Genomic DNA, 25,140 nt, shown 5'->3' on the forward strand with positions numbered 1-25,140 from the left:
GGCTCGGCGCCGCGGCCCCTCCGCTGCCGGCGGCCGCGGCCCGGGCACGGTGGGCGGGGGGACGGGCGGAACAAAAGAAACTTGCCCGGTGCCCGGTGCCCCGCTCGCCGCCGCTGCCCGGGGCCGGGACCCGCCGCGGGGGCAGCGCGGGGGCGGCGAGCGGCGGCCCCGGGACGGCACCGATATCGATACACACGGACGCGCGGCTCCGCCGGTGGACACACGCTGCCCTGCCCCGCCAAAGCCGCACGGATCCTTTTACCGCCCCAAAAGCGCCTTTTCCCCACCCCACAGCCGCGGCAGGTGCCAGCGGCACTGCCCGGATCGGCCCCTGGAGCCCCCCGGCCGTGCCCGGGGCTGAGGGGCCGGAGGAGCCCCCGCAGCCCGGCCCGGCCAGCGCACAAACCACGCACCCGCAGGTTTCCAGCTATTTTGTTTTTCTTTCGTAAAAATGTTTATTTAAACCTTTTGGTTTTTTTAAATTTTTTTTTTCCTTTTACAACAATAAAATATTGCGTCAATATAAACCCCTTGACTAAAACTGGTCGACAACCAAACGTTACAGCCACTCGTGTGTTTCGTTATTATTTTTATCCGACACCCATTTAGGCTTCTTTTTTTTTGTTGTTTCTTTCTGAAACGTTTTTTTTCTTTCTTTTTTTTTTAAACATAATGCGGAATTTATTGAAAATAAATAATTGTTGGCAACTGCAATAGGCAATTTTGGATAAAATAGTTGAAAAAAGCAACCTTTAATGAAAATAGCGTTTATTATACATCAGTTACTAAATGAATAAACTAAATGATCTTTCTTTAAATTAATAACTTCCAAAAAACGTTTAATATACAAAACTGTACAGTTATAAAGTTGGCAGAAATAGGCAGGTCCTCAGTGTCGAGTTTTTTTTTTTCTTTTTCTCTTAATTTCTTTTTTTTTCTTATTTTCTTTTTTTTTTTTTTTTTAGCGCTTACTGAAAAATACTTGAAAAATATAAATGTCGAAAGGAAAAAATCTGGAGGAGGGAAAGGGCGAGGGGGGGGGAGAGGAAAGGAGAGGAGGGGGGGGATGCTGTGCGGGAGCTGCGGAGCGGGGACCGGCCCGGCCCTCGGGGGGCCGCGGGTGCAGCCCCGGGAGCGGGGGGGGGAGCCCGGCCCTGCCCGGCGGCCCCGGGGGTGCGGGGCTCGGGGGGGGGACACACACACGGACAGACAGACGGACACACACACACTCACACGGACCCCTCGCGGGTGGGTGCGTGGCCACCGCACCCCCCGCCCTTGGGGACAGCGCAGCCCCGGGCTGGGAGGGACAGGGGGAGAGGGGGCGGGTGCAGCTCAGCACTTCCCTGCGCCCGAAAAACGGCGTTTGCATTTTAGGGAATTTGTTTTGGTGGTTGAGGGTTTGTTTTTGTTTTTTTTTTTTTTTGTTGGTTTTTTTTTTCCTCCCTGTTTTGTTTTGTCGGTGATTATTATGATTTTTTTTTCTTCCCCCCCCTCTCCCTGCCCTCCCCCTTAGAAAAGCTTTTCCACAAATCCAGCATCTCCCTGCGACGCGGAAAGAAGCTCAGCGTGAACCAAATGCGGGCGTTTTCTGTCCTCTTCCCTCCCTCCCTTCCTCCCTCCCCCCGACACCTCATTCCTCTTCACTATCGAAACAAAATACAGAGAAACCGATTTCCGAAGCGAAAGCGCAGAAGGATAAAGGTGTTTTACTACAGACCTCTCAGTCTGGCGCTGATTAAAAAGCCCAACTCATCTTCGGAAAGAAAAAAGACTGGCAAATGCCACGGGTTTGGTTGTGATGCTTAATTTCGGGTAAATCTCCTAGAAATAATTATTTTATATATTTATATATATAATTATTTTTTTTCCTTGCGAGAAGAAGGGAGGGGGGGAGGTCAGGCTTGTGACCCGACCGTTTTACGGTGTTGGGAAGTTCTTGAAAAGGAAGAAAAAAAGCTGCAACAAATAAGCCCGTTCTTCACATCGGTGCGGGGCTCCGCGGGGCTCCGCGGGCGCGGAGGGAGCCCCATCTCCTCGGGGGGCTGAGGAAGGGCCGCGGCCGCCCTGCCCCGGCCCCGCTCGGTGACATTGCCGGTGCTTGGGGAAGGGAGGAACGTTTGGACTGCTCAATTCGATACAAATTAGGTCACAAATATTGTGTACAGTTTGTAGTAAAACACCTCAGACATTTAAAAACGCTATATAAGTCTTTAAAAATGCAAAACTAGTCTATTGTAAAACAGATTCACCTGAAATACAGCTGATATAACCAAGGCGCTGGAAGGTTATTCATAGGCACACATCTGTCTTTCCTTTTCTGTCGGGTTTTTCGTTCTCTTTTTTTCTTTTCATTTTCTATTTTTCCGTGGGTTTTCCCTTTTTTTTCTTTTTTTCTTTTTCTCTTTTTTTTTTTTCCTTCCTTTTTGTTTGGGTTTTGTTTTGCGGTGGGGTTGGTGAGGGTTTTTTTTTTTTTGTGTCTTTTGTTTTTTTTTTTCCTTCATCCTAGCGGAGACCGAAAACAAACCTTGTCTGCGAGTAAACACCGTGTGTGACCAGGTCGGAGAGAGGAAAAAAAAAATATTGCCGAGGCGGCGGCGGGCGGGGACCCCTCGCCGCGTCTCCCGAAACCATAAGTTAAAGCCCATAGTGCGGGCGGGCAGTGCCGCGGCCGGGCAGTCCCGGGGCCGAGCCCGCGGTCAGAGGTCGTGGCAGGCCGTGTCCGTTTTCACGCCGTGCGAGTACACGTCGTGCTGCGGCTGCTCGCCCGGAGGGGTCATGCGCTTCTCCTTCTGCCGCCGGTTGCAGAACCAAACCCGCACCACCTCCTTCTCCAGCTGCAGGCTGTCCGCCAGCGAGGAGATCTCCTGGGCGGCCGGCTTGGGGCACTTGAGGAAGTGCGTCTCCAGCACGCCCTTGACACTCACCTCGATGGAGGTCCGCTTCTTCCTCTTCCTCCCCTGCGCCGCGATCTTGTCGATGCTCGTGGGGCTGCCGGTGGAGGAGTCGGCCTCCTCCAGCCACTTGTTCAGCAGCGGCTTCAGCTTGCACATATTCTTGAAGCTCAGCTGCAGGGCCTCGAAGCGGCAGATGGTGGTCTGCGAGAAGACGTTGCCGTACAGGGTGCCCAGCGCCAGCCCCACGTCGGCCTGGGTGAAGCCCAGCTTGATGCGGCGCTGCTTGAACTGCTTGGCGAACTGCTCCAGCTCGTCCGAGGTCGGCGTCTCCTCGTCCGAGTGGTCCTGGCAGTGGTGGCCGCCCAGCTCGCCGTGCTCGCCGCCGGCCTCGCCGCGCAGCCCCGGGTGCAAGCCCTGGCCGGCGGCGGCGGCGGGCGGCGGGGTGAGCCCGCCGTGCTCCAGCATGCCGCCCACCGCGAACCCGCCCTGCGAGTACACGCTCAGGGGCTGCCCGGCGGCGGCGGCGGCGGCGGCGGGGGGGGCGGCCAGCGAGGCGCTGTGCGCCGGGCTGGCGCCCCAGGCGCTGGGGTGGTTGGCGTGGGGCGAGTGGTGGGAGACGTGGGGCGAGCGGTGGTGGATGATGGCGCCCAGCTGCAGGTCCTCGCGGCCCGGCTTCACGTCGGGCTGCTCCAGCGGGCCGCCCGCCAGCGCCGCGGGCCAGGGCGCGCCGTCGCTCAGGCTGGTCACCCAGTGATGCCCCAGCGGGTGCCCATTGCCGGGGACGCCCTGCAGGTACTCGCTCTGCAGCAGCTTCTGCGGGCTGCGGAACGGGCTGCCCTGCTGCATGCCCGCGCCCTCGGCGTGGGCGAGCGCGCCGGCGCCCAGCAGGCCGTAGGGGTTGGAGGCGGCTGTGGCCATGGCCGCGGCAGCCCCACGAGTTATACTGTGCCGCCGCCGCCGCGCCAGCCTTTGACATCCACCGGCACGGCGGCCCGGCGGCGGCCGCGCCGCGACTGGCACCCGCGCCGGCCAATGGGAGCGCGCCGCCGGCCGAGCCGACCAATGGGCGCGGCGCGGGGGCGGGGCGAGCCGTGGCGGGGCGGGGCCGCGGGCCGCGCGGGCGCGAGGCAGGAAGTGAATCACTCCGCCGGCACCGGGGGCCGGGCGCGAGGCGGCCCCGCCGCTTAACTCCTTCCGCGCCGGGCGGGGAGCGGCGGGGCTGAGAGGGGGCTCGGCTTAAATGGGGAGCGCCTGGGAACGGGGGGCGCGGGGGCACGGCTTAAATGGGGAGCGATTAGCGGCGGGCAGAGGTTAAACGGCGGCGCCCCGGCGGCAGCCCCGCGGGACCACCCCGGCGCTGCCCCCGCCCGCCGGTCCGGGCGCGCTCCGGGTGCGCGGCGCCCGCTCCGCTCCGCTCCTCCCCGGTGCGGCTGCCCCGAGCCGCGCGTCCCCGCCTGCCCCGGGCCGTGCGGCATCGCCGCGCTCGGTCGGCAGAAAAAAAAAAAACGGAGAAAAGCCCCAAATAATAAAAAACAGCCCCAGAAAAAGGAGCTTCCCGGCCTCGCCGCCGGTAAATCCCGTTGGATGCTCGTCAAAGTTGGCAGCGCGGGCGCGGTGCGCCGCCGCTGTGCGCCTGGCGGGCGGGCTGCAGGGCAAAACGGGGGAAAAAGGAGAAAAAGGGGAGGAAAAAAAAGTGAGAAAAGGGAGAAGAATGGGGGGAAAGCGCGTGCGGTCCCCGGGACCCCCCCGCGGGAGGAGCGGGGGGAGCGCGGAGCCCCCGGCCCGGCCGGGCCCGGCGGGCAGAGCTCCGCACCCGCGGAGCCCCGGCGGGGCGGGCGGAGGCGCAGCCCCGGGACCCCCGACCCGCCGGCGAGTTCCAAAATGACCTTTCCCTGCATCGTTTTGGAGGTAACCGAGCTGCGTAATTATATTTGCACTTCCAGAAGACTGCATCAGAGTCCCCTTATTGGTTTGAAATTCCATTAAATATATTGCAAGAGCTCCTAGGTTAAGCTTGATTTAAATTTGCATACATTTTCATATATTTAGCAGAAATAAAAGAAGGCTTGCAGCTACCAGAAAGTCATTAAGGCATTAGTTTCTCTGAGAAGACAGATCTGAAGAAAATTCAAGAAAATGAGAAAATAGATCTAAATAAGGTGAGCGCTCCTCTGGTTCCTTCCGAGCCGGGTCCCATCTCTTTCCTCATTATAATAATAATCATCACAATAATTTCTCGCCGGGGCAGCGAGTGAGAGGGGTAAAGGCAGGGCTGGGTGCTGAGGAGCGGAGCGGGCCGGGGCAAATCGCGATATATCGGCGACTCCGCGGGTCCCCGCCGGCCGAGCGCTGCGCTGCGCGCCCGCGGGGGTGCGGCCGGGGGGGGGGGCGGCTCGGAAAATAAATCAGAAATAAGGAAAAGTAAATAAAAGAGTGAAGTTTGCGGGCAGAGGGGCGGCGGGGGGTCAGCGGGAGGGCCGGAGCCGGGGATGTCCCCGCTGGAGCCGCGGTCCCGGCGCGGGGCGGTGCGGGCGGTGCGGGGCGCGCAGCTCCGCGGCCGAGCCCGCCCGAGCGCGGGGAGGGAGGGCAGGGAAGGAGTTACAGCAGCAGCAGCTTCTTCCTCGTTGGTTTTTTTAGCCTTTCCTTTTTATTTTTTCCCCTTTCCTTTTTTTTTTTTTTTTTTTTTGTTCCCCCCTCTTCTTTCCTTTTTTTTTTTTCACTCTCCGCCTTCACAAGCTCCTCGAAATAAACATCACCGCAGCCCGCGGGGGAAAAAAAAAAAAAAAAAACCACCAACCCCCCCCCAACAACATCATCAAATCCGCACTGTATAAAAACCTAACTAAATTATTTAAAATTAATTTGCACTTTAACTTCCGAAACAATTTTTCAAATCCCATTGCCCGTGAAAATAGATGTTCAGATCCGCCGTTTAATTAAGGCAGAGTCTCTGGCAGGGAAATAAAACCCCGAACGTCCCATTTTAATCTTTGCTGCAAATGTAGCTAAGGCAGAGCCCGGCTCTGCTCCTGCCGAGGCGGCTCTCACCTCGCCTATGGCAGAGTATGGTGGATTTTATAGTGTTTTTATCTGCATATAGTTAAATCTTCTTGCTGTTCTAACTAATCTGCTGGAGAGGGTTTCTTTAGCTCTTTCCTGTCAGTCTAACTTCCCAAGTGTAACAGATGCCGCTCTCAAGCGGTCCTTTCTGCTGCTTTTCTTTATTCAGCCTCGCATTTTTCTCCCCATGATCTGGGTTTCCATAGAGAGAGGAATAAAAGGGGGACCATGGCCACAAATCCCCTGCCCCATGCAGAATAAAAGAGCCTTATTCAATAGCCGACCCCGTCTGGACATGGGAGAAAAATAAGTACATGCAAAGCTACTGTTGCAAGAATTTGTAACTTATTTTTCATAGACCGAAACCCAATAAAGTTTTTTTTATTATTAAAGAAATGTAAAAAAAAAGTTTTTGGGTTCGGACTGTGCGCTGAAGCCCTTTGGCTCGGGGTGCCCCCGCCCCGGAGGGACCCGCGTTTCCTCAGCAAATAACTCGCTTTAATATCTATTTTTTCTGCTAAATCTTTGGCGTGAAAAAGCTCTCACAATAGCTGGAGGCAGCCACCGTCCTGGGGCAGCGAGAAGTCGCTATAGAGAACGCCCCGCTTTGAAGTGCGGGAGCTGCGATTGTGTCGAGTCCCCCTGGCAGCGGCGGCACCGGGGCTCTCTGGGGTCACCGGCTGCGTGCCTCGGCCGTGGCCGTCCCCTCGGTGCTGGCGGCGCTGTCACCCCGCGTGGGGCAGCGCTGGCTGTCCCCTCTGTCCCCTCTGTCCCCTCTCCGTTCCCCTTCCAGAGCTCCGCTGGGGATGCGCTCGTTCGGGCTCTCCACGGGCTGGAGGTTGGGACCTGAACCCACCAACGCCGTTATTATCGTGCCAGAGCTGATTTTATTATATTTAACCGATTTTTGGGTTTTTTTTCCCCCTCCACCACCACTCCTCTCATTGTTCATCCGCGGGAGGGGAAGGAGAGAGAGGGAAAAAAAAAAAAAGGTCTAAAAGGGGTTCGTTTTGATTGTGTTTAATACAGCATGAAGCTCGGAGCGGTAAGCTGTGCCTCGGTGTCGTGACCTCTATATTGAAAACTTCACCTTCAACACAAGTTCACTTTAGAGACAGGACGAGTTAGATTGCGCTTGGTGGGAACAAGTGCAAATTTAAAAACAGAGTCAATCATAACGGGGGTGGGGGCTGGGAAAGGGCAATTTAACCGTTTCTGGAGCCAGGAGTTAAGGTTTGCATTGTGTACATCCAGGCGCTGGGGCTCCTGCTGAAGCCCAGCCGCCCATCAGTGCTGAGAAAGCGGCTCCTGGAGCTCCGGAGAGGCTTTGGGAACACCTAACCAGCGTGGGGGAAGCTTAGGAAGCAAAAAGGAATTTACAGAGTATTAGCAGAAATTAGCCAATACCGACACAAGCTCAATTAGTTCCTTCTTTCTTTTTTTTTTTTTTTTTTTTTTGGTCTCTGTTGGCTGCTCTTGAACGTGAGTAAATGCTGTGCAGGGAGAGAGGAGGGAGAGAGCCACACAGCCATCTCCGAGCCACAGCCAGGAGATGGACTGACAGATTGCAAATTAAACTAGTCCTAATGTACGAATGAATGCGGCCCCCCCCAAATCTCTCCCAGCACCAGCCCGGCAGCAGAGCCCGGCACGGAGGGAGCGTGGCTGCGGCTGGGCTGGTCCAGGGAGGGACAATAAAGCCAATCCCGGGCAGGAAAAATCACAAGGTAAATAGTATTTGTATTCTAACTGCTACGATTTCCGAAGCGGTTTGGGCGACTCCTTGCTCCTCTCCTCGAATCGCCTGTTATTGTTATTATTATTATTATTATTATCATTAATATCTTTTTTTCCACGTTGTTGATGTTTGAAAAATGTACTTGCTGCGGGAAAAAAAAAATGTCGTTCATTCGTGCACTGCCCCGTCATGTTCAGGTCACTGTTCTTTTTGAGCTGGGTCGGGTTTAGGAGGTCTTATCTCGAACATTTTGTTGGCGGAGCAAAAAAACCGTAAATATTCCGGGAAGTCTCTCCCCAAAGCGCCCATTTTTGCTGCGGGAGCGGTCTCGCCGTCTGTGAAATCCACGAGTTGGGGCTGGTTGTGTGTGGTGGAGGAGCGCGGATGGGGAGAGGCTGCGGGGCAGGGCTGCGGCCCCGCTGCCGTCCCCGGCTCGGGCGGTGCGCGGCGGCTCCGGGGTCACGGACGGAGTTAATGGAGCCCCAACAATGCCGACCCCTTCCCTTCTACGTAGGCACTTTCCTCACCGTGCCATCCAAACCGGCGTGATGACAAGAACGCGCTGGTTTCATCCCGGACAGAAATCCCGTGGTTTTTTGGTCGTTGGTTGTGTTTTGTTGTTGTTTTTTTTTTATTTTCCGGTGAAGCTTCTCCCAGCGAACGGGGGGATGCTCTCAGAGATGGGCACCCCCAGCTCCTGCCACCGCAGAGGCCGTCCCGCCTGTGCTTTAGAAATAATCCAAATACAGTTCCCGAACGGACAGAATTCTGCTCAGACATGTTTAAAGGAGAATGGGTTGGATTTGAGCACTGGCTAGTTAACCTCTGTTGACTAATGAGACACTGAAGACAAATCGCTCTGTTCCTTGGATGACAAATACCTGCGTTGCTGTTTGGTAGCTTACCGAGCAATTTCCATGTGGGGTTTGGGTTCATGTGTTGTGTTTTCCCTTTCATTTATTTATTTATTATTTATTTAACTATACGCTTTTCCAGCTGTAGCAGTCGGCGTGCAAAGCATCCAGCGATGCTCCTGATCTCGCAGAGGGATTGAAACGCCTCCTGCATTTTGAAGCGCCTCGTCATCCCTAGATTTACGTTTATAAATACGTAGATGCTGCTGCTAATTCTTGGTTTTCTCACAGACTTTCGTATGTTTACGGCTCTGTGGAAAGTTTCCTCCCCGCTCCCTTCAGATCGCGCCAACCAAAGCTGTTATAAAAATGAACTTTCAGGCCAGGCTGCCTTGCTAAAAGATGTTTCCTTCGTGAATTGAGCTTGGGCGGTGCAGGATGGTGATGCTGGGGCAGGCTGGGTGTCGTCCCCCCCACAAAAATCCCCAACAGCCCCTGCCACAGCTCCATGCGCTCCATCCCCAGCAGGTTTTTTCTCTCCCCCCCGCCCAGCAGAGTGCCGGTGCAAGGCTCTGGAGGCTGCAGCATCCCTTCCCCTCCGTGCCCTGCCCATGCCGGGGGCTGCGGGCGATAAATCACCGCGGGCCCCGGAGCGCACACGGGGGAGTCGCCATCAGAGCGGGGCAGACCGCCCTCGGCTGCGGGAAATAAATGGGAATAAATCAAAGTGGGGGCTGCCCGGGCCAGGGGGTGCCCGGGGCCCGCCCCGCTCCGCCCGAGCGGAGACGGGCAAAGGCGCTCTGCAAACTTTTAATGAAATCACCGGCGCTATCGATTTTTATGGGTTTTTTTTACCGCGCTTCAGACATTGGAAAGTGTCCCTCTGGGGATGGGGGAGGGGGCAGAAGGCAGCGGTGCAACGCGAGCTGTATTGGATATTGAGTTATTTCATATTTTAGAAAAATCAACCGCGTCTCTGAGGGTCCTCCAGAGAGGAAAGGACTCCGGGAGGGGCTTGAGCCAACCCACAGAGCTGGGGTTTAGCCGTGCAGGTATCAATTTGCAGTCCCCTCGTGGAGCTCTAGGGGCCCGTGTTATCCCCGCGCTCCCTGATGGAGAACCCCGGGAGAGCCGGCTCTCCCCCTCGGACAACGCGTTCTTGAAGTGCCACATCCAAGTATTTCCTATTTGCCTCTTCTCCAAACTGTTTTGAAATTACTAGTAGCGGATAAGTAAATTGCAAGTAAACCTAGTGAATTAGGATGAGTCTCTATCAGTTTAATTTATGTTTTATAGTTAGTTTAGCCTTCTGATTTGATTGCCTTAGTAATGTGAATTGCCTACAGCTGCTGATGATACAGCTTTAATTCTGTTTTAAAGGTCATGTAAACATGTGCCTGTAGCATAAGGAATGCAAATTCAATTCCCTTTTAATGCTTCCTCACATTCACTTCACAGCCTTCACCTAGAAAATTAGCAGGATTTAATAGGGAGCCGTGTGGCTGTTGTGATTCCATTAAAAGCCCCTCTCCCCCCAGGCGTGGCTCTCCCGGCCCACCCCACGCCCGTGACGCTTCCCACGCCCGTTTTGGTGGGAATCGAGGCATTTTCCACCCCGGGACGGACTCATCCCTTCACCTGGATGCTTTATCCGCAGGTAACTGTCCCAGGGCTGGAGAACCCGGCGGCACCGGGAATTCCCCCTCCAAGCAGCCAGAGCATCACCCAGGTGTACACCTATGCGTAAGGCTGTAGTACAGCCGCGTGTTCCTTACGTCACGGTGAAAGACGGTGCTGGGAAAGAGAAAAATGGATAAAAGTTCTTGTTTTGGGCCGAGGTGGGCTCTCCACATCAGCAGGAGGAGAAGCTGCGCCGCGATGCCAAGGTGATAGGTGTAAATGCGAGGCGCCTGCGCCTTGCAGACGGGCATTTTCGAATTAATTTTTAAACACAGCCAGCTCTGAGTTCATCAGAGATTGCTTCACCCTACTGCAGGGATAAAGAAAAAAAGAAAGAAAAGATATAGAGCTAGAAAAAAAAAATTATTATACCACTGTCTTCCCCCTGGTTCAAAGGGTTTTAGTGAAGTTGCTGGGAAGTTTTGCCTTTGAACGGGCGGGCTCTAACGAGCGGGGAAGAGCGTCAAAAAAGCCACTCCGGAGTCGCTTTGAAAAGGGAGCGATCTGTCTGTGCAAAGCCAGCCGGGGCGAGAGGCGATCCCGCGGCCCCTCCGGCCGCAGGGACCCGGCAGCGCCCGGGGAGCCCGCACCGGCACCGGGCACCGGGGAGCGGAGGGACCGGCCCGGCACCCCGCGGGCTCCTCCCGGGGACAGCGGTGTCGCAGGAGGAGCCCACAGCTCCTTTGGGTGTTTTCCTGCGCTCAGGAGGGTCCTCTGCGTTACCCCAAACACTTGCCGGCCCGACCTCATCTTCATCGCCAGCATCCCTGCCTTCATCCCATCACCTGTGTGTGTCCCCCAGCTTCATCCCCATCACCTGTGTGTGTCCCCCAGCTTCATCCCATCACCTGTGTGTGTCCCCCAGCTTCATCCCATCACCTGTGTGTGTCCCCCAGCTTCATCCCCATCACCTGTGTGTGTCCCCCAGCTTCATCCCCATCACCTATGCCTCCCCTCCAGCTTCATCCCATCACCTGTGTGTGTCCCCAGCTTCATCCCATCACCTGTGTGTGTCCCCCAGCTTCATCCCCATCACCTGTGTGTCCCCCAGCTTCATCCCCATCACCTATGCCTCCCCTCCAGCTTCATCTCCATCACCTGTGTGTGTCCTCAGCTTCATCCCATCACCTGTGTGTGTCCCCCAGCTTCATCCCCATCACCTGTGCCTCGCCACCAGCATTCCCACCTCTGCCTTCATCCCCATCACCCCGTGTCCCTCTATCTTCATCCCCATCACCCCCGCCTCTCTCTCCCCATCACCCCTGCCTCTCCAGCCTTCATTCCCACCCCTCTGCCTCCCCACCCGCTCCCCACTCGCTGTGAAAATGGTTCAGGTGCCCTCAGGTGCCCCCCGGAGGCCCAAGGAGCCGCGGTGCTGAGAGCACCTGCCCCCTTCCCTTGCAGTGGCAGCGAGGAGCCCACCCCGTGCCCGTCTCTTCCTTGGCTAAAAATGAGCGTTTTTTAGCAAAATCTGAATACTTGTAGTAACAGCTCATTGGTGATTCTGCTAATGTTGCACACCTCATTAAATAGCCCCAAACACAAGGAGGTTTAAATGACTTTATTGAATTAAAAATAGCATAGGAAATCACCTATGGTACTTTCATCAAATAATTACTGTAAACTCTATACATACAGAGAGAGATCCCTTTTAACAAATCTATTCCTAAAGCACGGGGGGGGTTCTGCTTAATGGCTGAAATAACTTAGAGCAGCACAACCCGCTTGAAACATTGAGCCACACTCGGGCACTTCCTAATATGTTCCTGTGTGTTTCCCTGAGTGTTTTTCTTCCTTATCTTTTTTTATATCTGAAGTTCTATTCCCCTGCTCTACTCCATGTATTTGATCATTTTTTCAAGTCCCTTGGCTGAACCAATCTCTTTTCATGCAGAGGATAAAAAGAGAAAAACTTCAAAGTAGGTTCAGGTAATTAACAGCTGAGGGGAATATAATCTAAACCATAGGCCCTGCTTTGCACCCAGGTCTGCTTTCAGAGCCAGCCGGCAAGGGAGTGCCTATTCCCCATAGCATCCAAATCTGCTTCCTCTGAACAGCTTTGCCAGGCCTCCAGTTATCACATCTGCATTTCAAACACCATGTCTCTGGCATTAATTATTAATTAGCCTACAGTCACCCCAGAGGATTTAAGTTCCAGCCTGCACATACTTATTCATTGACCTCTATCTTAGTTTTTGTTGGAAAAAAACCCACTAGAATGCTTAATAATTTCCTTTCTCTCAGACCCTCTGTTCCAGTTTCGTGGCAGGGAAACAGTATATTTTGAGATGGAAAATCACAGGGTTGTCTAGAAATTTGTTTAGAGCAAAACGCTATGTCAAGAGTTTGAACAAACCATTTCAAAAGATTTAGAAGGAGTTTTGCTGGAGCATTTTTACCTTTGACAAATGAATTTATGGATTTCCCAGAACTGAGAGATGGTGGAGACAAACGCAAGGCAGTTTGGCTCAGCGTGGAGCAGTTCTCCACGTGCACTTTAAAAATACAAACTGGATTTAATTGCTGGGTGGCACATTTAGAGGATCAAACCAAGGCAAACGCTCATGTGAAAGCTCTGGGGTTACCCTGCTATTGACACTGGTAAGAAGGAAAATAAAAATGCTGTGGCAAGGCACAGGAGTACTTGGGCATTAAATCTGAGCTCTGTCCTCAGGAATATGGAGCTGAAGGAGCCTATTTTTGTATCAGTCCCAAGGTAGTTTGGAAGAGCTCCTTAGCCATTAGAATAAGTACATATCTCACTGCTGCTTTCTTTGCCATTTTGTGTCTTGAGATCAGGGTTCCAGAAGTAAAAATATCAGAGCAATCAGGTAGAAACTGAGTTATATGATTCTCTTTTTTCTCAAAACTCCACGAAATCCGAAGTGCCTGTTTAGAGTTTGGATGAGCAGTTTATTGCATACTCCCCTTTGTTAATGGATTTTAATGCTACAATATCCCACCCCTCTTTTAATTCCTCATGCAATTATCCCTTGATAAACTTTTAAAAATGTTGCCGTGGTTCCTCGTTTTTATTTGTGGTGCTGCTATCTGAAATAATCACTGAAACATGAAATATTTCTCCACTTTGCTTCCTAAGGAAGTGTTTAGTCTGTAATCACGAGGTCAGACTGGTTGACTTCTGTGCCAGTCTAGAATTGATTTTTGGAAAGCATTTAATCTGCGCCTAAGACTCTTTGAATTCCTATTTAGTGGAGGATATGGAAAAGAGCTCTGAGACACAAACATTTGTACTTAAACTGCCTCGGGAAACAACAATGCCTTTTTCCAAAATTGCAGCTAAACCAACCCTTTCAGAAAATCATAAGCTTGTGCTGAAATGAGCACCTGAAAATAGATGTAGGGGCCAAAACTGTTGACTTCCATGAGGGATCTCTCTCCTCAACCTCCCTGAGAGTTTTGAGGAGTTGTTGCTGCTCTTTTATTATTTTCACATTTTATGAGTAGATCTGGGGAACGTTCAGCATTCAGTAATAACTATTTTTCCCTCTGCTTCAAATATTTAGAATATTTCTTACATTCAATTTAAACAGCAAAAAGTGCCAGTATTTCACAAGGAAAAGAGGAACAGGCAATACTTCAAATTTAATTTCCAGGAAGATGGTTCCCATTTATAAAACAACAGATTGTATCTTGGTGCTGAAGAGGGAGGTAGATCCAGACTATTTTAATGAGACATCCAGGACCTTTTAATCACTTCTGCAGTGATACTAATACCAGTAATAACAGTGATAATGGAAAAAAAACCCTGGTGTGAAACCAGGGCTGGAATCTGTTCTCGGTAAATGTCAGAATGTTTCTGAAATTAAAACTTAGTGTTAATGTAGCTCTGTTCCATATGAATATTAAAGAGGAATAGGGGCTGAATTTCTTCCACAGCAGAGTGAGATGTTGTTTTAGCAAACAGCCACATGGCAGCTCGATCTGCAGGGATGGATCTGGGGTGATTTTGGGGGGTGGCTGAGGGTGAGGGCAGCTGGGCTGGGTTTGAGCCCTCTGCTGCTGTCTCCTCCTCCTGCCTTTTGTTTACATTTATTGCCATTTGTTAACCAGGTCCTTGGGATAAAGGTTCCATGCCCCAAGATTGGAAAACTGTTGCCAGTGCTGTTAAATTACATTTCTATGTGGTTGTAGAGCCAGGAGTGAGGAAAGCATGAATGTACAGATACAGTGGGTTTGACATGTTGTGAAATATTTGTACTGTTCATGTTAGGAGAGATGAATTTCTATAACAAGCCTATTTTATGCTTCATTTTATATATATTTGCATTTATAGCTTTCTGTTAAAGCTTAAATATTTTACTCTGTTGGTGAGATCTAACCCTTGGCAAGTCTGGAAATGCTTTGACCTCCATTCTTATTACACCCTTCACTTTTTTTTCATTTAAAATAACACCTGCAATAGTTTTCCAGCCGTGCCTGACATCCACCAAGGACTGAGCTGGAGCTGCATTTTGTATTTCGAATGTTTCGCACGAACATGTTTGGAATTCAGATTTGGAGGGTTGCAGATCACTTTTTATGTAGAGAAGCCACATGGGTAATTCTGATTTTCAATTACTTGCAGCGTGATTATGGTAAAAGACTGTTGATTCCTTGTGTGCTTGGGGTCCATGGGCATCTCTTGATGAAGCCCTGGGTGCAGTTTGAGGGAGGGTTTGCCACCTGTGCCCTTGGAGGGAACAAAGCTCTGGTGGAAGGGGTGGGTGAGGTGGAGATCTCTGCAGATTCTGCTGTGTCAGCAGAAATGGGGCTGGATTAGATTAAATTAGATTAGAGGAGAACGTGGGGCTGGACCTTGAGTTGGCATCACTGACAGCACAGGGTGGTGCTGAAATCTGGGGAGGAAGGCTGGGTGACAGGAGCAGAGGATGTGTGCAGCGTCACCAAAGGCTGCGTGAGTGACATCAGAATGGTTTTGGGTAATGTTTGAAATAATCAAAGCCTCTGGAAGATCCTTGTCCTTCCTTGGTGGTTTTGCCTGGCAATGAACACGCCCTGGATGTGCAGCACGTGCAAAATTGATGTGATGAGGGTGGGAGCAGGGAGAACCCATGAGGAGGCAGCAGATCCCTGTGCCCAGAGGTGCCGCAGATCCTCAGTGGGGACTTTGGCACAGCGACCATCAGCCAGCTATTTCTGAATTCAGCCTGAGCCCATCCTGAACTTGCTGTTTCCCTGACTACAACCTGACCATGCCTGTCTTCCTAAAATTTCCTTTCAGCCACGTCAGCCCTAAACCCCCAAAATGTGACACCCCCAGAGCCCTTGCTGACCCTGCCTGGCGCCTCATCCTGTGCAGCAACTCTGGAGTGTTTTAGCCCTTCCAAGGCAGGGGAGGGCTCAGGATGAGCCTGGAAGTGGCCACAGCCCCTGCTCCTGCCTCAGCCCCAGCTCGTGGCCACCTGAGCAGGGTTTGTGGGGTGTCTCCTGAGCAGGGTTTGTGGGGGGCTCCTGCCAGACACCCCTGGCACAGCCGGGCACATCCCGCTCCTGACCCACCACCTCCCCTTGGAGCCCCCACGCTGGGCTGGGCACTTTGAGGTCCTTGCCAGTGCCCCTGTGCAAAGTTTTGAAGACTTTTTAGAGTTCCCCGTCCTGCCACGTATGTATTTTCCTTCCTTTCTTCAAATTTATTTTAGTTTCTCTTTCCCTCTCCACGCAAAAATTGCCGGGGTTCCATTTACTTCCCTTGCTGGGAGTTTGCAGTGGAATAAGTTGATGGGGCCAGGTTTAAGGTGAATTGTCACAGTTTGGGTGACTTCAGTCAGCTGGCAGTCCAGCCTATTTGGTTGCAAATAATGTGCTTTCTAAAATAAAACCTTTCATCACAAAAATCATAGAATATTGGAATGGTTTGGGTTGGAAAAGACCTTAAAGATTGTCTCATTCCAACCCTGCTGCCATGGGCAGGGGAAAAATATGAGCAGCATTTAAAAACCATTTATACATGCAATCCAAAGAATAAGGATGATATTTGGGAATTTTTGGCTTTTCTTATCATTGCTATAAGTTTTGAAATCACAAACCCGAGTGTATGTGTGTGCCATGTAACTGCTACCACCAAATCACATGTAACACTCCATGGTAATTGTGTTCATAATTATGGAGTTAATTGAATTTCTGCAATAGTTAAAAACGGGCACATAAAAGTCTCTCAAGATTAAATGTTTTAGTTAGGAAAGAACACACTCTTTTGGAATATTGAATAAAACAAAATCAGTTCTCATATGCAAGTGAGCTTAGGACTGATGAAATAACCTCCCAAAACGAACCTTGTCCATAAATGCTGCTCTAAACTGGGGTCACGCAGGAGCCAGGGATTTTTTGCAATGCTCTAAGAAGGAAAAGCTGTGTGTGTGGAGGTGTTTGTGAGCTGGAGAGCCGCTGTAGAGGAGCTGCAGCCTCTGCATCTGCCAGGCTTGGGAGGTATAGGAGTGCTCTAAAAATGCTCTGCTGCCAAATTAGCCCTGCTATTGACAGGGTAATATTGGAACAATGTGTAAGAAAGTCAGATTTTGCTTTAGCGTTTGGAAAGGAGAGGTAACTCTTTTTTTTTTTTTAATTTTTATTTTTATTTTGTGATCTCATTGGTGTTTTTGTGCCACTTTGGGCTAACTTAAAACTCTCTGGTTCCACAGAGGAGTCACGAGATGTAAAATCACAGAGAATGTGAACCTGTGGGTCTGCTGTCTTTGTCCTGTCTATTATCAACTGATTTATCTTTGGAGAGAAAAGAATAAGGGCAATAATTCCCAGTGTGTTTGATATTAAACCTGGATATCTCACCATGGGCAGAGTCATCCTCCTGAAAATGAGAAAAGATTGATAAAAACATATTGGAGTTTCTTCTCTTCTCTTCTCTTCTCTTCTCTTCTCTTCTCTTCTCTTCTCTTCTCTTCTCTTCTCTTCTCTTCTCTTCTCTTCTCTTCTCTTCTCTTCTCTTCTCTTCTCTTCTCTTCTCTTCTCTTCTCTTCTCTTCTCTTCTCTTCTCTTCTCTTCTCTTCTCTTCTCTCACTAAGAAACAGAACCACTCCTTCCCCCCCAGAAAAATAATTTTATAAGTTTACTCATTGCAAGAACAGACAAACATTTTCATCAATGAAATAATACACATTTGTTAAAAACAGCCCCAAATGTCAGCTAGCACAGCAATGTCCCAGCCCTGCAGGAAATCCAGCTTTAATACCTCTTTTCCAAGGGATCATGTGTGGAGTTTCATTATTTTCTAGTAAGATTCACAGGAGACTGTTTCTTTTAATATCCTGTTTTTCCTACTGATGAGATTGGCTTGAGTGGGTAAAATATAAAATATTGATAATTAGACCTCAGGTCCCTCCTCTTTGGCAGCTGAGAGTTTCCATTCACTGCTCTTTTTGTTAAAAGTTGCCCTGCTCCTTTCAACGACTGGGCTTTATTTTAAATATCACTGATGCGAGCTGATGGAGTAAAAAACAGATGAAGTCCCCCCAAAGTCCCCCAAAGTGCAGGGGCTTTATTTGTGAGGTTTGTGGCTCGGCAGCCCCGCTCCCCTCCCCCAGCAGTGCACTACAAAGCGTGTTGTACAGGGACTCCATTAATCCTACATTTCCTAGATGGTATCTGAGGCACAGTGGGTTTCCACAGAAATTAATTTGTCCTGACAACAGGCCTAAAGATTGGAGTCCAGGGATCACTTGGCAAATTCCCTTTAAACTGAGCACAATAATAAACAGAAAGCTGATAACGACAGTTCTGAAAGACCACACAGAGGCCGGAGCCCGAGCCGAGCGCTCGCCGCGGATCCGCGGATGCCGCCGATAACGGAGCCGGGAGCTCCAATGCCTGATAGGAAAATGAGCCCCTGATTTATGCACACTTTCATATCCCAGCACTGGGCAGGGCTTGCTCCAGCTCCAAAGAGCATTTTTAACTCTTTTCTGGAATCAAAGGCAAAGTTTGAGGTTGATCCGGTTCTGCCCGTTCTTATTTAATTTTCATTCTTACAGCTCCGGGGTGTTTTTGTGTCTTATTTTAATACAGCCCCAATTTCCTCAGTGCATCTTCCATGTGTAAACATGGGCAAAAGTTGGACAGTGGGTAAGATTATGTTTCACGGAATCAACCAAAAAAGTTCTCCATCTAAATCTATTTTCTTTGAGATGTGGTAGTTTAGGGTTCAATCATCTCCTCTGTGGTAATTCCTTCTTAAATTTAGTAAAAAGCATTTTAGACAGAGTTATTGCCTGTTTGCTTGGTTTTATTTATCTTTGTCTATGCTTATTTAAATGCTGTTGTTTTCCCAAAGTTAAGGTCTGGAAATATATACTGATATAGGAAGTGAATAAATAAACATTCAGTGGATATTTTAGAACTTGTCAAGATAAGAGCGTTTCAACCCCTGATATTCATTAACATAGAATTTAGAGTTTTGATGATAATTAGGATTTGTGGCATGTCAGGAAAGCTCTGCCAGTTGCATCTCTGAAAAAAGTAATCATAATATTAAGAGTTAGGACTGATAGGGTGATGTTGAGTAAGAGAGATGTTGTGTAACTTTTCACTGTTCAAGCACATGGTATATAACGATTTAAGCAATGAGTTTAAAAAAGGAGCACAAGCTAAAAGGATGTGCGGAAAAAGAGATTTTATTATTGAAAGGTATGTTGAAATTAAAGGCTAATTTTGTTCTCGGTGTCCAAACTATGAAATAGCAGCCTATGAGGCAGAGGGGACTGTGTAACTATAAAAAGATAATCCCAAAGGTCTTTCCCAGCCTCAGCCCCTCTGTGATTCCCCAAGGCAGATAGGTATGGCTGTGCACCTGAACAGCAGGAGTCCTGTTTGATCACTTTTAATGGGGCAGATGTTCCTCTGGAGATGAAAACCCAGCACTTGAGATATCCCCACTCAGTGATCCTCAAACACCACAAGCTTTCCCACCTATGGCAGCACTGCTGGAGGTGAGCAGTGAGGAGTTGCTGTGGTTGGGTTGTGCCCAGAGGGCAGGAGCAGATGGGTGCTCCTTGCCCATCCCTCCATCCCTGCTCCAGAGAGGTGGCAGGGGATGGCATCTCCATCCCAGCTCCAGAGGGTGGCAGGGGATGGCATCTCCATCCCAGCTCCAGAGGGTGGCAGGGGATGGCATCTCCATCCCAGCTCCAGTGGGTGGCAGGGGATGGCATCTCCATCCCTGCTCCAGAGGGTGGCAGGGGATGGCATCTCCATCCCAGCTCCCAGAAGGGTGGCAGGGTGCCAATGGCTGCGTGGTTACAGGCTTGGAATGTCCCTGCCCTCGCCATTTGCCACACAGAGGGTTTATAAATAAAAAAGTTCTGCCTCACATGCTTTTCCAGCACAGCCAATGCCCAAAGTACCCCTGACTTGGATGAAGGCAGCACAGGATTCGTTAGGTAAGAGCTTAACGGGCTGAGAGGTGGGACTGTGTCATCCTGGCAGAGCGGGGTGTTTGCACCCCACCTCCCTGCTGAGAAACAAACCCTTTCACTTTCAATATTGGCTGCAAATTAGTTTGTACACTACAAATTAATCAATTACTGCCGCTGTGTTTTGGAGATGAAATTCAGGCCGAGCAGGGCAATTTGTATTTGTCACACTTAAGGGACTCTATTGTACCCAAAGGCAGAGGATTTGAGAACAACTGGGTTTAAAGCTGTCGAGCTCCTCTTCCTAGAGCTGCAGCAGCAGCAAATTGACTGGCTGTGCCTCTCAGTTCTGCAAAAGAACAAACCCAAAAACTCCCCTCTACTTTTTATATCAAAACCACTCTGTGCATTCCAGTGTACGAGCTATTAGTTTTTTTGAATTTGGATCAAATCAGGCATTTTTCCCCCAGCAAATAGTCCTCCAGTGTGCTTTATGCATTTGATTCAAAGGCCTGTGTATTATTTGATGTTCTTAGGAGATAAACAATAAACTTTTGAATATGTTTTTTCCATTTGAATACAAGCCTAGGGATGCTTCACCCTGCATCCTAAAGCCTGATTTCCCCTGGGACTCATTATCATGCAGCTCACATGTTCAGTCACCTACACTGTTGAACTTACTATCAAATAACCTTCGAAATGTTACTAGTTATTACGTGTCAGAGGGCAGATTTATGATAAACTAACTTTGAAACAAAATAATGAATTCTCGGCGTTCTGATTCCAGCAGCATTTCTGGTAATTTGGCTGGATTTAAATTTTAAAACAGTAAGTTGCCTTTTTCTCTTATTCTGTCATATAAAACAGCTCCCTCCCCTCATGAAATTTCTCCCTCCTTAAATATGGTTTACGAGGATTTGAGCAGTGCCTATAAAGAATAAAAATGAGAACATTTGTCTGGGAGCTACCAAACTGCCCACTGGAGTTCATTTGTGATTAAACTTTCAGAGCTTTCTAACTTGGTGAAAGTTAAATTAACTTAACCCTTAGCACAGTCCACCTGTGTCCAAAACAGTAGATGTTTGCAGGCAGAAATATTTTCTCCTCGTGCCTTTTACTGCCAGTATTTTAAGGTTTTGAGTGGTGTTCTTGTATTGGGGTGACAAAAATCAATAGGGTTGTCTTCTCAGAGAGCTGGTTTATGGCAGAGCAGAAAGGTTTTCCAAGAGGATATTCTGAATTTCAGCCCCCGAAGTCCATATTTAGGGAACTAAATAATTGGCCAATTTTCATGAAGGCTGAGCATGACTTCAGGGGATCTGTGGGCACTTGGCCTCTTTCAAATGGCAGCCGGAGCCACCGTGACTTTTAATGAGATTATATCAGAGGGAGGAAATGCAGGTAGATAAATGCCATGCACCCATTTTGGAGGTGATTAGAGGAGCAAACATCTGCAGATGAAATTTAAAAGCAGTCACTATGTCAAAAATAAAATCTGGCTAATTCGGGGGGAAATCGGCGCGGCTCTTCTTGGCACCGGCGGGGTTTTTGTGGTTGCGTTTCAGATGAGCACGGGGCAGATTAATGCCTGCAGGATTTTCATCTCCTACCAGACAAAGTCGAGGCTTTGAGATGGTGCTGATCTGTGAGACTGCACGGAAAGTGCCTGACCCGGGGTGGCTCTGTGAAGCTGGGGATGGAACCTCCATCTCCAGGGCTCCCTCTCATCTCCTTTGCTCCCCGCGCCGCGATCGTGGCTCTCCAAGGGCACCACGGGCAAAAGTTCCATAGCAGGCTGTCTATTAATATTTATGCAGCAATTCAGGAGGTAATGCATTGTTAAAATACAAGTTGGAAATGCACCAAATTTAATCACTTTTAGTACTAGAAATTATCTGTTTCTACGTCAGATAGAAGGCGGGGGGGGGGGGGGCATCGTTGTGATATTTTATTTTTTAACCAAGTTATTTGCCAGTTCTGACACAGCTTGAATTAGAGGGCAGTAAATGATCTCATGCAGATAAAGTTTTTCTAAGGAATGCAAGATATCTCTGTGAAATTTGATGTGAGGAGTTAAAAAATATTTAAAGAGAGCACTCAGTGAGTCAGGAGGTGCAGGGATCAGCCGTGCCACGTCAGCCAGGCCCTGTCTTCATGAGCTGGATCTGGTGTGCACAGAGGCCACTGGGATTTGCCCTTTGCTTCCATGCAATTCCTCCTGCCTGCATGGAGAAAGAATATTTTTATCACTGATATCACTTCATTTTTGCAGCTGTCTGCTGGCATCAGGTTAGCAATATAAACTCTGTCAGAGAGCAATCTCTGCCTTCCACAGGCTGGGAAATCCACAATTATGATTTAGAGTTAACCTCCTCAGAAAGTGGTCCTTGCTGAAACTGTTCAACCCCATAAAGAATTGTTAGCAATTGTTATCTGAGGACCTCCTACAGCCTTCCCTTGGTCAAATAAGCTTTTTTTTTTTGTTTTCAATAGGACTTTTTTTCTGAGACCAAGCTCCAAGCTTTCATGCAAGTACGATAAATCCAGTGAAAGTAAAACATTAATTAAAATGTATTAAAAAATTAAAAAAAGAAAATGTTTGAGAAGAGCATGGTGCTCAAATGGAGCACTTTTTTCAGGTCACTTGGCTTTCTGATGTCATTTCTGGCAGCTTCGTTAGCCTGGCTCCATCACGTTCTGCTCTGAACGATAACGTGATGGGAGATGATCAAAGTGAGAATGCAAAAGGCTCAGGACATTTAAAAAATGTTCTATTCTGGAAATTGTTCTAAAACTATAAACAGATTACATTAAAAATCTGTCTTACCCAACATGGTTGCTCATCATCCTTTTTTAGAAGGAGCTATTGGGAAGTTTGGGTAAACAGCCTTGAAGTCTTTGTGATGGCAGGCTGGAAATTTCTCCGGAATTTTAGGCAACCTGAGCCTCTCTGAAATGGAATGTAACCCATTTCTGCTGCTAGGTGCCTTGTTTTAATCTTTACACTTAAAAGTGGCAAAGCATATGGGTCAGATCACCCACTCCTGCTAATGGACACAGTTCCCTTGGACTTGGGTGTCCAATTATGCCAGCTAAAGAGCTGTCTGTTGCTGGGCTTTATTTCCTTATTTTTCTTGTCTTCCTGATCTCTGACCCTTTATCAAAGGAATGCCGTCTATAATATGATAATAACATGAAATTCTGAGCTCTCTTTCTAAGAATATACCCCAAAGAATTGTCAGGATGCTCACCTTTATGGGAAGAGCAGCTGATGAGCAGTTTCAGCCTCACAATTGTCTTTTCCTGGCATGGGGAGAAAGTTTGGTACCTGTTCCTGGCCTCGTGGTGGGATATTAACCATTTCTGCATTTCCAATTGCTCTGTGGGCTGAGTGGGTAAATGAACTCATTGGCAAGTCAACAAAATGACAGCAGGCCATTTCCCCTGATTTTAGCTGCATTGTAGTGCTTGGGAAAGTGAGAAATTTGTGAGGTTTTAAGGGCTCCATCCTCTGGTGCTCTCAATGAGTGTGAGGATGTGGCTGAAGCAGGAGGCAGAAATCCATAGGCACTGTGACACCCTGAGTATGGAACAGAGCTACACGGGAGGATTTTGTTCTCCAGGCAGGATTTGACTTTCTGTTTTGATTTATGGGCTGAATATAAATGTGTGTTTTAAGGAGTCATTAGAGTTTGTGGTTTGAAATATGCAGGTTTGTGTAGGAAAGGGTGCCTGGGCTCCTTGTACAGCCCCACTCACTTCTTTATAGGAGAAAAAATGGCAGAGAATTGTGTGTGGGAAGAAAACCCTTCACCTCAGGCTCTTTACACCAAATAAGTGATGGGATGGTCAGGAATGGCGTGATCCATGAGAAAGCAGGGAGGGAAAATAGGGAATACCTGTTCTGTGCTTCATTGTGAAACATCTATTTCAGGTGAAATCAGTTTTGGTGGTGTTGATAGGGAAGTGCTTGAGAAGCGTTGGGGCTCGTAGGTGCAAATAAAGAAAGGCACATCAGGAACGTCCTAAATGCTGGGAGAGACACATCAGGACAATCCCTTGATACCCACAGCGAGAGGTTTTGGCACCTGCCAGGCTCCCCTGTCCCCATCCTGCTGCAGCTGGACCTCCTCTCCTTGGGTGGCTGCAGCACTTGCAGCTGGTGACCCTCGTTTGGTGCCCTTTGGCTCCAGCTCTTATCATTTGGGTAAATGCTGCTCTTGTTTACAATAATGGGAGTCTGGAGCAGCCCCTCTGCCATTCCTGCAGCACAGATATTGCACTCGGGTGATTCCCATCTCCTGCTCCGTGCAGATGGAGCCTGGGGGGTGAGGGAGGCTCCCTCCCAACATCCCCACGTCCTGCTCTGCCAGCCCCAGGTGACTGAGCCAGCCACCATTAATGACTGAGCCATTAATCTGGGAGGATGGGGGAGCTGCCCTTGGTCTTTTGTGCCCCTCTCCTCTGCAGCACTTCCCTTCCCAGCTCCAAACCCAGCCGTGCTCAGGACCCCTGGATGCAGTCCCAGTTTCTCCCCACACCTCGTGGATTGAGCCTGGAGAAAATGCTGCCTGGCCCTGACAAACTGAGCGTTGGCTCTGTGATTTGTGTAAGCTCGAATTTTCCACTAATTCACTTATATATCCTGGATAGAAAACACAGCCCCAGGGCTGCTATAAACCATGCTGCTGGAGCCACAGAGGGCCGTCCTGGCAGCTGGGAATCGCTGGAGCGTGCGGGGCCGGGGCAGGACCCAAACCCAGGGGATGCCCTTGTCAGAGGGGCTGTGGGGTGGGAGCAGCTCCAGCCCTTCCTGGGGTGGCTCCAGCCCTGGCTCAGCCCGGGCAGTGCAGGACAGGCAGGAGCCAGAGCTGTGTCCTGGCCACCACACCAGCTCTGGTCAGCGCCCGCTGCCTAAAACCAGCCCCTGGTGTGGGCTGTTTGGTGGCAAACATCCTGGCTGGCTGTGCTTTGCTCTCCTGCAGCCTCCGTGCACCCCAGGGCTTTGTTTTGTGCCGTGGTGCAATTCCCCAGCATTAATTTTCTCCATAAGCCACCCATAGATAATTTGAGAGCGTTTTCTTTTGAGCACAGCGAGAGTGGCACATCGGCTGATTCCCCAAATGATTGCTTGTCTTGTGACAGAGAGCTGTTGACCTGCTCCTTTAATGTTACAAGTCTGCATCTAACTGCTCTCTTAATCCAACCTACTTCCTTCTTTTTAATGAAATTGTCCCTTTAGCCTTTTTCCTGGGCTGGCTTTTCAACACTAACATTAGAAACAGGCTGCTCAGTTCTTTCCTCTGCTAACATCTTGCCCAGAGCTAACTTGCAGCTTCACTCTGTCAGCTGTAAGATATAGATATACTGTTGTCTTAATTACTCATATTTCTCCTGCTGCTCATAATTCTGCTTGTTCCACCAAAGAGCTCTTCAGAGAGCTTTACCGCTTCCCTCTGCCTTTCTTTGGGGGTTTAAAGGTTGTCAGAGATATAAACGATCCTTGTTGCAGAGCTTTGGTGGTG

The 25,140-nt window shown here is 49.7% G+C and overlaps 2 protein-coding genes across 7 annotated transcripts in view; one reads left to right on the forward strand and one right to left on the reverse strand.

Moving 5' to 3' along the window:
- Positions 1–733: 733 nt before the first annotated feature.
- On the reverse strand, positions 734–3,880 carry POU3F4 (POU class 3 homeobox 4). The gene has a single exon (XM_030967955.1). It carries the CDS (start codon positions 3,813–3,815, stop codon positions 2,700–2,702), a length of 1,116 nt encoding a protein of 371 aa, XP_030823815.1. The 5' UTR covers positions 3,816–3,880; the 3' UTR covers positions 734–2,699.
- Positions 3,881–4,782: 902 nt separating this feature from the next.
- LOC115914707 overlaps positions 4,783–25,140 on the forward strand; it is an 85,598-nt gene continuing 65,240 nt past the window's right edge. For 4 of the 6 annotated variants that reach the window (XM_030967377.1, XM_030967379.1, XM_030967381.1 and 1 more), the window contains exon 1: positions 7,462–7,684. In XM_030967377.1, the coding sequence (XP_030823237.1) occupies positions 7,556–7,684 (129 nt within the window). In that variant the 5' untranslated portion in view covers positions 7,462–7,555. Of the gene's footprint in view, positions 5,057–7,461; positions 7,685–25,140 lie in introns of those variants that run through there. The other 2 variants (XR_004061446.1, XR_004061447.1) reach the window with 1 other exon arrangement.

Source organism: Camarhynchus parvulus, chromosome 4A (genome assembly GCF_901933205.1).
Source record: "Camarhynchus parvulus chromosome 4A, STF_HiC, whole genome shotgun sequence".
In the NCBI taxonomy this organism is placed as follows: Eukaryota; Metazoa; Chordata; class Aves; order Passeriformes; family Thraupidae; genus Camarhynchus; species Camarhynchus parvulus.